At 37.1% G+C, this 12,099-nt stretch overlaps 1 protein-coding gene across 1 annotated transcript; it reads right to left on the reverse strand.

The window, feature by feature from the left end:
* Window positions 1-6,115: 6,115 nt before the first annotated feature.
* On the reverse strand, window positions 6,116-11,841 carry LOC141426170 (BTB/POZ domain-containing protein 3-like). The gene is made up of 5 exons (XM_074085027.1): window positions 11,342-11,841; window positions 10,670-10,874; window positions 9,636-9,803; window positions 8,403-8,523; window positions 6,116-6,780 (listed from the first exon to the last, which is right to left on the reverse strand). Exons 1-5 carry the CDS (start codon window positions 11,608-11,610, stop codon window positions 6,242-6,244), a joined length of 1,302 nt encoding a protein of 433 aa, XP_073941128.1. The 5' UTR covers window positions 11,611-11,841; the 3' UTR covers window positions 6,116-6,241.
* Window positions 11,842-12,099: the final 258 nt, after the last annotated feature.

Raw genomic sequence — 12,099 nt, forward strand, 5'->3', positions numbered from 1 at the left:
TGTTCGTGAATGTGCTTAAACAACGTGTTTGATACTATTTCGAAATAATTCTGTATTGTTGACGAAGGTAAGTTAGATTTTTTGTATTATTTCAAAATGCTTCTGTATTGTTCCTAAAAGCTGAAAATCAATTAAATGATACACTATTGATGGTATATATAATTTATGCTCTAATTTTGTTGAAACCTCATAATATACTTTGTTTTACCCTTAAAACTCTAATTTACATTATAAATTAAAATAAATGTATTAACAATTCATTTAGTTACTAATGTTTAAGAAGATATTTTTTTATTTTTTAGATAATGCACTATTGTTGAATGAATTATTTTTGCTATTTCTTTTTGGCAGATGAAGCGGGGTTGCGGTCTTATGATGCTTGAAAAGGCATCGGAAGGGACCGCAGAAGAATCCAGACACTCTGTTCAACAATGGAGCGTGGAAAAAGGTGTCGAAAATACAAGTGTTGCATCATCAACCAATGAGCCGTCAGCGGTGACAGCACCAGCCGTTGGAGTTTCAGATAGGGAGGTACCTGTTCCTGTTTTATCTGATCAGAGTGAAAAAGAAGATTTTATAGATGATTCAGATACCGATCCGACTTTTTGTATTCCATCCAGCTAAACAAATATTATCTCGCCCGCTTGTAATACCTAGAAGATTATCTTCTTCCTCCTCGAGCTCCTCAACAACTTCCAGTTCATCATCGTCAAGCTCCAGCAGCTCAAGTGATGAATCCATAAGACCAGGTTCTTCAGTTTGCAATTCGGAAATCATATCAGGTGACAATTAACCCCAGCACAAACTTTAAGCTGTATGCTCACGAATGTAAAGATCTTGCAAGTAAAAGTTGTACATGTCCGGACATAGCTTTTACTAGCAAAATAAAATACTTAGGAATTATAATTGACGAATCGCTCTCTTTTAAGTACCATGTCGAAGCTCTATGCAGTAGAGTTTTCAAAAAATTACGCTCAATTGCGAATACTCACACAATCAAGCTTTGCTTTGCGTTGAGTCAAAATGTATAACCGTACTGCATTTCTTCATGGGGGGGGGGGGGCTTGGCTAAAACGTCACTACTAAGCCTAGAAAGAGCCCAGAGAGCGGTTTTCAAAGTTTCTACGTTCCGTCCCTATCGATATCCCACTCCTCCATAAATCTATATAAATCATGTGAAGTTCTAACAATCAGACAGCTATTTATTTTGAGCATTATCTTAAAACAGCACGCCGCAATGCCCGCAATCCCTTACAGCACTGAGTATACTGCTAAAAGACGAAAAGATCTTGTCTGCCCTAATAACAGAACACCAAAATGCGCATTCAAAACTCTAAGGTGCACTAGAATACAGGAAAAGCATACGTTAGAAAAATTATATTTTTTGGTACTTGAAGTTTAACATATTACGTTTTTGATGAGTGTTTGTTTTATTTAAAAAAAGAGTTTTTGTTTAATAATAAATGTGTATTAATTTGAGTCAAGTTTTGTCTTTTATTTCTCTTTCAATAGGTACCATTTCTGGAACCAAAACAAATGGGTCGTTATTGTGTAATGAATCTGAAAAAAAAAACAATAGCACATCAGTGCATTATTTCAGAATTAATCAGTATAAATCGCGTAACTCGAAATATTTTTTTATTATTTCGTTCTATCACTCTGCAACAGTGAATTAAGTCAAAATATGCATTATATTGCTTTATCTACTTAGTTAGAATCATCTGAACTATTGTAAAGAGATACGCATTGAATTCTACACATGCAACGTTCACGACACTTTCGCTATAACTTTGAATAACATGGATAACGGTTTTTCGTCGATTCTGAAAAATGAGCTATTTTGACTTAGTGCAGTGTTGTACTGGGGGTGCGATATGGTCATTGTTTCTTAACTTGACTAAACTAGACCGAAGAGCCTTTTTTTTATTCGACTGGTTGGCAAATGAGCAAGTGGGTCTCGTGATGGTAAGAGATCACCACCGCCCATAAACAAACCAGGGGTATTGCAGATGCGTTGCCAACCTAGAGGCCTAGATGGGATACCTCAAGTGCCAGTAATTTCACCGGCTGTCTTACTCTCCACGCCGAAACAAGTGCAAGCACTGCTGCTTCATGGCAGGATTAGCGAGCAAGATTGTGGTAGCAATCCGGGCGGACCTTGCACAAGGTCCTACCACCTGCAAATTTTGTTAAAAAAAATTTTTTGGGGTCGGCTTTACTTTTTTATTTAAAAAAATATTTGCTTCTTACTTTTTAGTGATTTGTTGCCAAATTAATTACATTTCACAATGATCCCATTACACTCAAACACGGTTAGTTACGTTGTTTTTTAACAGTTCAGTTTCCTTTTCTGACAGAAAACCGCATCAAAATCGGTTGAGCCTAACGCGAGATAATCGCGAACAAACATACATACATACCTTGCATTTTAGGGTTAAGGTAAATGTACCATATTACGGTATATTAAGACGTTTCCTACTTTGACTGAGGATTTAGAAAAAAATACGAAGATTCTAGATGTAGTAACTATTTTATTTTAGGGATATGTCTTTTAAGATGGATGTAGAATATTATTTTACTTCGTAGCTTTTAATTTATAGAAATAAACGTTATTTCGCTAAACCCTTAGTTTGTCCCTTATTCCGTGATAAAATTTGGCTCTGAACTTAATTCCGGGAGTCGTTGTACGTAATTCCGTGCTATCTTTAAAGTTCACATTTTTCAAGCATCTATCAAGATAATTGACTTAAAATACTTTTTTTAAATGATGATTATAATCACGAAATAAGGCGAGATCTTAACAATTAAGTATTGGGAGGGTGCGAAGTACTAGGTGGGGGTGATGAAATCTATCGCAGCGTTATGGTGGCCAAAAGTAGAAATAGTTCTGGCTCTGTCATCTGTCATACTCATATGAATCTGTCATTAACAGAGAAATTTGTATAGACTATAACTACCTAATTTTAGTAATAGATGTTTGTGTTCTTATGCGAGCTTGAATTATTAAACACTGTCCCTGTTTTGTTCTTAATTCCTCTACATCTCGGAAATGTCCAGCAACAATTTTCCTTATGAAACGGTTTGTGGTTGAAATTTTATATTGAGTGATACTCACAAAACCGGTCTTCAAAATGATACTCATTTTTGATCTCAAAACGATATTTAATTTATTACTAGCGATATAAGAACAATTATATATAATTTTACTTTTATTCAAATAAAACCAATAAGATAGCTTTATCTTTTCGTTTTGCAGTAAAAGTACAACTAAACATGAAGTACTTAAACAAACCCTGACATAACGAAAATAAAACACACTTTCGAATAAATTTTACTTACCTCATATAATTTTAATGACCAAAAATAAATTCACAACCTTTTGTCCTCCCAAATCACGGTATCACAGTAATTTTGTATTATAAATTTATACGTTATAGGTTTGATTTTTGTCACTATATGTCGCGATGAAATTTCAAAACGTCGGAGCATCAGAACCATAAAAGTTGCGGACGCTAGGTGGCGCTGATGTTGTGCATAGAGCCAATACTTTATTCTGCTCCGCCAGCCAGACCGGATATTTCATTACTTAAAATGAGTGCAAAAACACATCTGCACCTACTGACTGAAAATGGGATTGTAGTACTCGTTTAATAACAATATTAACTGACATTTTAAATTATTGAATACAATTAGAATTGTTTTCGGAGAAATTATTAATAAAACACCTTATTAAGTAGTAAAATAGTTATTTAATTAGGTAATAGCTTAACAAAATTAAACTAAAATTAATCATGACAATCATCCCGCTGCTGAGACTGCTACAGTCTGTTCGCCGACAGTTGATAAAAAATATATAAAAATCAGGGGTTCTAACTCAATACAAGTGCGACCCTAGATTTTTTACAAATAAAAACAATTTAAAACAATTATTAACTGTAGAAAATAACACGCAGACAACCAAACTACGCACTTGAAGCTCATTCGATCATCTCACTCGCTCGCCCGGGCTCGTGTTTGACTACAACTGAATGCCTGCGTATAGGTAGTGCCACTAGAGTTTAGGTCACGCATACAAGAACATGTAGTACACAACACACATAGAAGCACAGGTGTACAGAAGGATTTTGACATTTACTCAATCATTCTCCATTATCTAATTTCGGCGAATAAACTGTACATTTGTGTGATTAATTGATCATGCAACCTAACACCCCCCCCCCCCGGGTCCCTTATACGCTTAAACATAATTCAACGTATGTCTACTTACTATAGTAAGTAATAATAATAACTTAATCTTTAATATGGCACCAGACAATGGCAACAGACACAAACAATAAAATATCACAATTACAATTATTTTTCTGTTGTTAACAGTTATTTTGTCATGTTTTATGTACAATAAAGAGCTATACAATACAATATACAAATAAGTAGTAGTTTATGCAACTGTTACGTAATAAGGGTTCTTAAAACACGAGTCTGGTTTCATCATAAAAAGATCACAGAGTATTTTAAGGCCTAATTACGTATAGTTGCATACATTATTTTTAAGACGCAGACAAATCAATAAGTCCTTATTCTTATGTCACTCGCACATATTTACCAACTTGACATTTTGTATCGAGAAAATGTTGTATCTATGGATACCAGAATAGAGGCTCATTTGATTTTGACAGGTGCTCCAAATTTGAAACTCATTACAGTACTATATTTGATACTGTAATCAGTAGTACTATTATTTATTCTGTGCTGTAATGAACATTACGTTACTGTTACCACACGGCGGCCACGCCGTACAAAATACGCGTTCTTGAATCTACATAGGCATGACGACGTCTGCACACGCGTCAATGTGTGCGTAAGATACACAGGGCTGACTATCGCAAAACCCTAATAAGTGCCACCAATGACCTTTAAAGCATCGCTCGAAGAACAGATAATCGTTGGGGGAGAAAAGTTCTCGAGAGCGAACACGAACCGGAAGACGAAACGTTGGCAGGCCTCCCACCAGGTGGACTGACAATACCGTGAGAGTTGCGGGAAACCGGTGGATGCAAGTGGCGAGTTGTCGTTCATTGTGGCGTTCTAATGGGGAGGCCTTTGTTCAGCAGTGGACGTCTTCCGACTGATGATGATGATGATGATTATGGTAAATGTATGGGATTGATTGATACTGTTGACACGCCTCGGGAGCGATAAGTGGCATCGCGTGTTGGTACAGTCACCAGCACCAATATATGACACAACCAGCGTGCATAAATATCTGATACGACTCTATTTCTAGGGCCGGAAGGACGTGTCAGATATTTTTGCACGCTCCGCTGTGGCACATATTAATGCTGATGACTGTACATATATTTGTTATTGTATGATTATGGTCTGTGTTACCTATTTTCATCATGTGCCAAGTTTCATAGGCGGGAGAATTTTTCGTTAGTCTCCATCACGTCTCCATACAACAAATCTTCTCGTAGACTAGAGTATGGACGTCGCGTCGTGCCATAATTTAAGATTTTTAGTTTCGTGCATGTTTCTTACTATTTATTGCTGGCTGTAATGCCTCGCAAATTAGTGCCTTATTAAATTCAAACCCTTCTTAAAGGCTCAATTATTGTTATAATTAAATACCTCCCTTTTAGGTGTAAAATTATTATTTTTTTCAAAAAAAATATATATTTTGCCATCTGATTTTGTATTCGAACCTACCCACAGTGATAGGCAGCAAGTGTAAAGGGTTGGGCTGTAAATCAGCGCTGTGTGCATGCGCACTTTGTGTACGTCCACAGCATACGCTGAGCCCAATCCATTTATCACACTTAGTTAGCACTTAGTTATGTTATAAGTAGTTATAAGTTTAATGTGGAAAATATCTTCCGTTTATTAATAATGTTTATGTTGCTCTAAGTGTGTTAATAAGGCTTATTCTATTCTATTCTATATGTGTTTCCGCTTTAACCCTTTATAAGGCCCCATTTATTGGAACATACTATCACAGAATCAAAAGCAGCTATCGAATACATACCTAGCAAAGGATGTTTTTAAAGCTAGTAGTATTTTCAATAGTTACAATGAATATTGTTACTTATTACTAAAAGAACAAGGTAGAATTTCCAAATCAATGCATGTGGTCGCTGAGTCGTCTAAAGGGTTAAGAACTTTACACACACGCAAGTACAAAGAAAACATGGTACCTAAGGGTCCAGTGTACAGTCTGTGGGGTTTTGTCTTTCCAGTCACTCATTCAGTTACTGTTTAGCTTGATCTGATTTAAGTAGATATCGAATGCTATCCTAGTATTTTCATGGTTTTTTACATCTTCGGAAAAGGGGTCTACCTTAAAAGCTCGGCAAATCGCCTCAAAGTCTAACCGCTCGGTGTTATGTTTGGAGCAATAGGCAAAATTGTGTGTCGCATACTTACTCCACGATATCGACGTCCTTCCGCCGTTGAGACAGCAATAAAAGTAGCTGGAAGACGACGCTAATTTTATCATGTTCCTACTTTTGAATTCTTCGTGAATAAAATAACAGAACGATTTACTGAGAGTTATTAGTCTTACGTTGGGTCCGTCGCCGATCAACTGTTTGCGAGGCTCGCGAGATGTGCTGAAGCCCCGCGGCAGCGGCACGTCCGAGCGGCTGCTCGATATGTTCATGAGCACTGCGAGGGTCTCCGATTCGGTCAGCAGCGGCGACTCCGCCGGCCCCTCCGCGAACTGCTGCGGGCTCAGCGTCAGGAAGCGAATCTGCTCGATCGCGCTGCGGATAGTCTCGCGGATTTCTGCAGAAACGATAACCTTTTAGCTATTTGCCGCTACATACAACGAACGGTTTTTAAGGTGTGTGGTGTGTGGGTGTATGAGGTAGGGTGGGGAATACTCTATTGTGTAAATAGAGCACTTTCCCACCGCTATCGTTGTGGCCGAAAAGCTCGCCGTATCACAAGTACACAAACTTACTGGCACTTATTACCACGCCTTTTACGAGTATATGTAGGTACCTACCGAATCTGTAGTAAGATGTTCAGTGTCCAGCGTCTTTTTTCTTTGACCACAAGGGACTAAATTTGATATTATGATCTGCTAGCAAGAAATTCTAGTGCCTATACCATATACTATATTTTTAACCCCCGACGCAAAAAGAGGGGTGTTATAAGTTTAACCGCTGTGTGTCTGTATGTCTGTCTGTGGCACCGTAGCTCTTAAACGGGTGGACCGATTTGAATACGGTTTTTTTTATTTGAAAGCTGGTTTTCTAGCGATGGATTTTAGAAATGTTTTATCAAAATCGGTTCAGCCGTTTCAAGATCATCAGCTCTTTTGTTCGCTGAAGTAGGAATCTTAGACGCATAATGGGTATTTACTTTACTTTCAAACATATTTGGGTTCAAAGGATAATACTTTAAAAAATACAACATATACGTACTTTAGTTTCCTGTTAACCTTAGCGGTCCCCCGACACCGACGACGCTTAGATAAAAAAAGTATTACTAGGTACTTATACTAAATTAACTTAGGCTAATTTTGCGGGAAATCAGCATAGTCCCCGCGGGATAGGGATAAACGAATTCTTCGCAGATGAAGTCGCGGGCAACAGCTAGGTAGTGCATAATTATTTTTTACTTTTTAGTTGTCTTTTTTGGCGGCGTTTTTTGTCGGCGTTTTTCAGGGTGTTTTTTTATTTTTGAACGTTCTGCAGACACCGCTGCTTAAAAAACGGTGACGGTACGGAATCGCAGCGAGGCATCGTATGCGCGCCGTTTTTATTGGAGAGCCACTTCAAAGTATGTATGTATGTACATATGTATGTGGGTATGTATGGTATGGACATTACTTTGGTCCATGCTTCAGCCTTAATAAAACGGCTGGCCGGATTTTAACATATGAGGTACGTGGATCCGTCATAACTGTCGGAGTAACATAGGGTAATTATGAAAGCTAATAATTAGCCCATTCTAAATATATAAGTATGGGTTATAATACTTTAATCTATCATTTTCATAAAAATATCAAAAAGTATAAAATAAAACATTAAATTTAAAAAATCAAAAACCCGACTGCCTTAAAAACTAAAAGGAAGAAAACAAGTCTAGTGGTCTAGAACTCGGTCAAGTAGCTAATTTAAAATTCACAGTCGGGACCCATTCAAGTCATGACCGGCTCAGAAATTCTTGGTAATGGGTCCCGACTTTGCATGACGGCTGAAGTTTTTTTATTATTATTTCTGACTGGAATTTTATAGGCAACCCTCTTGCAATATATTTTTAACATATTTAATTTTATATATAACTTTTCATCCATTAACCAGATTGGTGAAGGTCGTTCTTAAACGGATATACTATTAAGTGATTTGTTAGTTTTTATAAACCAACAATGTACCTTTTTAAGGGTTTGTTGTACGTACCGGAGCGCGCGTCGGGGCCGCCGGGCCCAGACTCGGGCTTGGCGTCGCCCGCTTCGGGGCTGCCGGGCCCGGGCTCGGGATTCGCGTCGCCCGCCTCGGGGCTGCTGTCCACGTTCAACACCTAAAACCATTTAACTCGTTCACAGCGCAGCCACAAGTAAACAATTCAGTTAGCTGATTGTTTCCATCAGTGGCGTAGCTACCGGAGGGCTAGACGGGGCAGTGCCCAGGGGTCCCCTCGTCTCTTACTTATAAAAACTATAAATTAAACTAGTGAAAATTCTCCCACATTAGAAATACTCGAAATACGGAACAGACGATTTTAAATAGTTCAGTTGGGGCCCTTGTTTATATTTTGCCTCAGGGCCTTTGGTTAGGTACAGTCACCAGTATTAATATCTGCCACAGTGAAGCATGCAAAAATATCTGACACATCCGTCCGGCCCTAAACATAGAGTCTTATCAGAATATTTTTGCACGCTTGTTGTGTCAGATATTGGTGCTGGTGACTGTACCTAGCTATGCCACTGTTTTCCATCTTGACAAATTGCGCTTAAGTATATATATATTTTACTGATTTTACTGAAATATATATACCAGTCAGCGTGAGAAAACCTCTTTCCCTGTAAATTGTTCTAAGGGAATACTTGTTATTAATGCGATAAATTCTGGAGGTATTCCCTTGACTTGCCTAATTTTTTTTGCTTAATTTCAGATTGTCTAAAGCCAATTTGTATAATTTCATTATTCATAATTTTTATTATTTTGTCATATTTAATTTTTCCTAAATGGTCGTTTTCATTACTTGGTTTGTCGAATATTTTTTTTATTTAAAACTCACTGTCGATTCTTATTTTAACTAATCATTACTTAGCCGAATAACGTTTTTACTAAGATTAGAACTGTGACCACAACAGCGAAGCGCCAGAACCGAACTTATATTAGAAGTATAATGTTTAACGAAAAATAATGATGTCAGTCAAACAGCAGTATACGAAATAAGTTTATAGACAATGAAAATTAGGTCATTTAAAATTAGACGAAACGAAATTATGTAAAGTACAAAATGACTTTCACTAAAATGAAAATTAAGTAAAATGAGCCATTAGGTTAAGTAATATTAGTTTATCTAAAATTAGGCAAACCTTAATGAATTAACTTAATTAGAAAAACCAAAAATTAGTTATCTTTTCCCACTTCTTATATCAGAAAATAAGTAGGAAAGTCACCTACCATTGATTGCTTGAGCTGGGCCTTTGCATGGCGATCCGCTGCCTCAAACAGATCCATTTCACTGTCCACATTCAGGTGCTCCAGTGAAAACACTGCTCTCATTGTGTCATAGTCTATATCATTGAAGCTGCTATCTTTGAGGACCTCCTTAGTCTCCAAGCTGATTATCTAAAACAAATATTACATTTAGTAGCTTGTAATATGGATACTACGCAACGGATATACATACTTATAATATAGATATATATATACATACTTATTAAACATCCAAAACCCGAGAACAAACATGTTATTTTTCATACAAATATATGCCAGCCCGGAATCGAACCTGGGATCTCAAATTTCATAGTCAGGCAGGTTCTCTAACCACGTGGCCATCCAGTTGTCAAGAATGATATATGAATTACAAAATATTTAAGATTATTTGAGATTTATTTTATTTATTCCTCAATCAAATTATTCAAGTACTATTAAAATAAATGTGGTATGATTATTACTTCCAGGAACAACAGTCTTTTATTTTACTACAGTGAATTAAAAGTTGATAAACCTTGTTCCATGTAAATGCAACCTTGGAAAAACAGGTTCATTGATATGTTCCCAAAATTTTTATTACCTTGTAATAACTAAAATAATTTATTGAATCAGTCGTTACTTTGCGGAGGTCCATATCAATGAACTAAAATAATTTCCTTGCTCACTTGCGGGAAGGAAATTATTTTAGTTCATTGATAACTTTAATAGGCTAGACGGCTAAAACAAACCGTTTAGTTTGTCAGTTAGATTATTAAAAAATATTGTATGCATATTTTTTTCTTTTCTTTGACACACAAAAAATTACGAGGATACAGTGCTTAGACGTTTCGAGTGACGTCACTATATGGGTATGATTTTTACCTAATAGTGATTTGTTGATTTTTAATAATTTGATAAACCAAAAAATATGTCTCATATTTTCCCATAATCTAACTGGCAGACTAAATAGAATGATATATTTTTAACCCAGTCGTCATCCCTATAACTTTCTGTCTTACCTGAAGACATTTTTCCATGAGAACTTTCTCCTCATGCAGCCTGGCAAACTCATAAACCCGGCAAGCGTTCTTTGGGTTCGTTTTGGACCACAGATACTTGATACACTCCTTAACAAGGTGAGGCAGCATGTATTTCTTGGCCAGATAGCAGAGCTCACAAGCAATGTCAACGGAATTGATGTTTATATTGTCTGTATAGATGTACCTGATAAAGAAAGTTTAAAAGCATTAATTAAATACAAAGAAAAAGCTTTAAACCTACTGACAGCATTGGCGGAGCAGTGCCGCGAGGCGCGGAAGCAGTACCAGTTGTAATATTCGAAAACATTATACAGTTGTTTTGAAAGCTTGTCACGTTATATAGGTATATTAGTTTCCCGCAATGTTCAGGAACACACTATTTAAAGTAACTAGCTTCACTGAAGTCATGAAGATTGCATAACATTAAAGAGCATTTTAAAAACAATAGCTATATCTTTTTCTTTATATAAAATACAATGTAATTAAATTACAAGGTGCTACGAGTATGACTCAAACAAAACATGCTTAATTATTTTTTTATAAAGTAACATTTGGTGGAGGTACTTAAGCCTCGTTAAAATTTCAGACAAAAAAAAGTAAATACAAGTACAGCATAATGCATTTCGGTATTGCTTGTAGGATAACACTCACTCCAATAGAGCTTTAAAAGCTTCTGGTTTAACATCCAATATTGGGATCGGTTTATTCCCCTCAGCAGCCATGCCTCCGTAGAACATGGCCTCGAAAACCGGCGAAGCCATGACCAGGATAAGTTTGTGGGCCGGCACGACGGCCTGGGGCTCCGAAGCCACCAAAAACGAGCAATCCGACCACTCGCCGGACTTCAAAAGATGAGCACCCCTTTGCTTCAGTTCCGAGCATTCTAACTGCCAGTCGCAAATTTCAGACTTAGGTGCCATCCTCAATAAACTGGATTCGATATTCGAGTCAAGCCGACTTTAGCAACAGTCCAATATGTATGTACGTTGTATGCGTGCGTCCGGTAAGGTGGCAGAGGGTAGGCGAACAATACAATAGATATACCTAAAAAATATTGTGGAATTTACTAGAAATATCCAGCCAGATTCCTTTTCCTTTGTCAGTCAGCACCATATATATGTGTGTATTGTGTATACTGGTAAGTCAGCACGCACGCACGTGCGTCGCGTTCGTTAGCACGCAGGCAGTGGTCCAGTGTTGCCAGGACTAGATTTCGTTTTGGTCCGAATTTCGTCCGCAAAAGTCCCGAAAAGTTCCGATAACCGTTTTTTTCCGTTGTGACACGAAAATTAACCATTCAATTACTACCGTGTCACAACGGATCTTTTTCCGTTCAGTCGTTTGTATGACTGATTAATTGGGGCTTCATTTAAAGTGGAAACACTTTGAATGACGCTAATTTTTTTCTT

Source organism: Choristoneura fumiferana, chromosome 3 (assembly GCF_025370935.1).
Source record: "Choristoneura fumiferana chromosome 3, NRCan_CFum_1, whole genome shotgun sequence".
Taxonomy (NCBI): Eukaryota; Metazoa; Arthropoda; class Insecta; order Lepidoptera; family Tortricidae; genus Choristoneura; species Choristoneura fumiferana.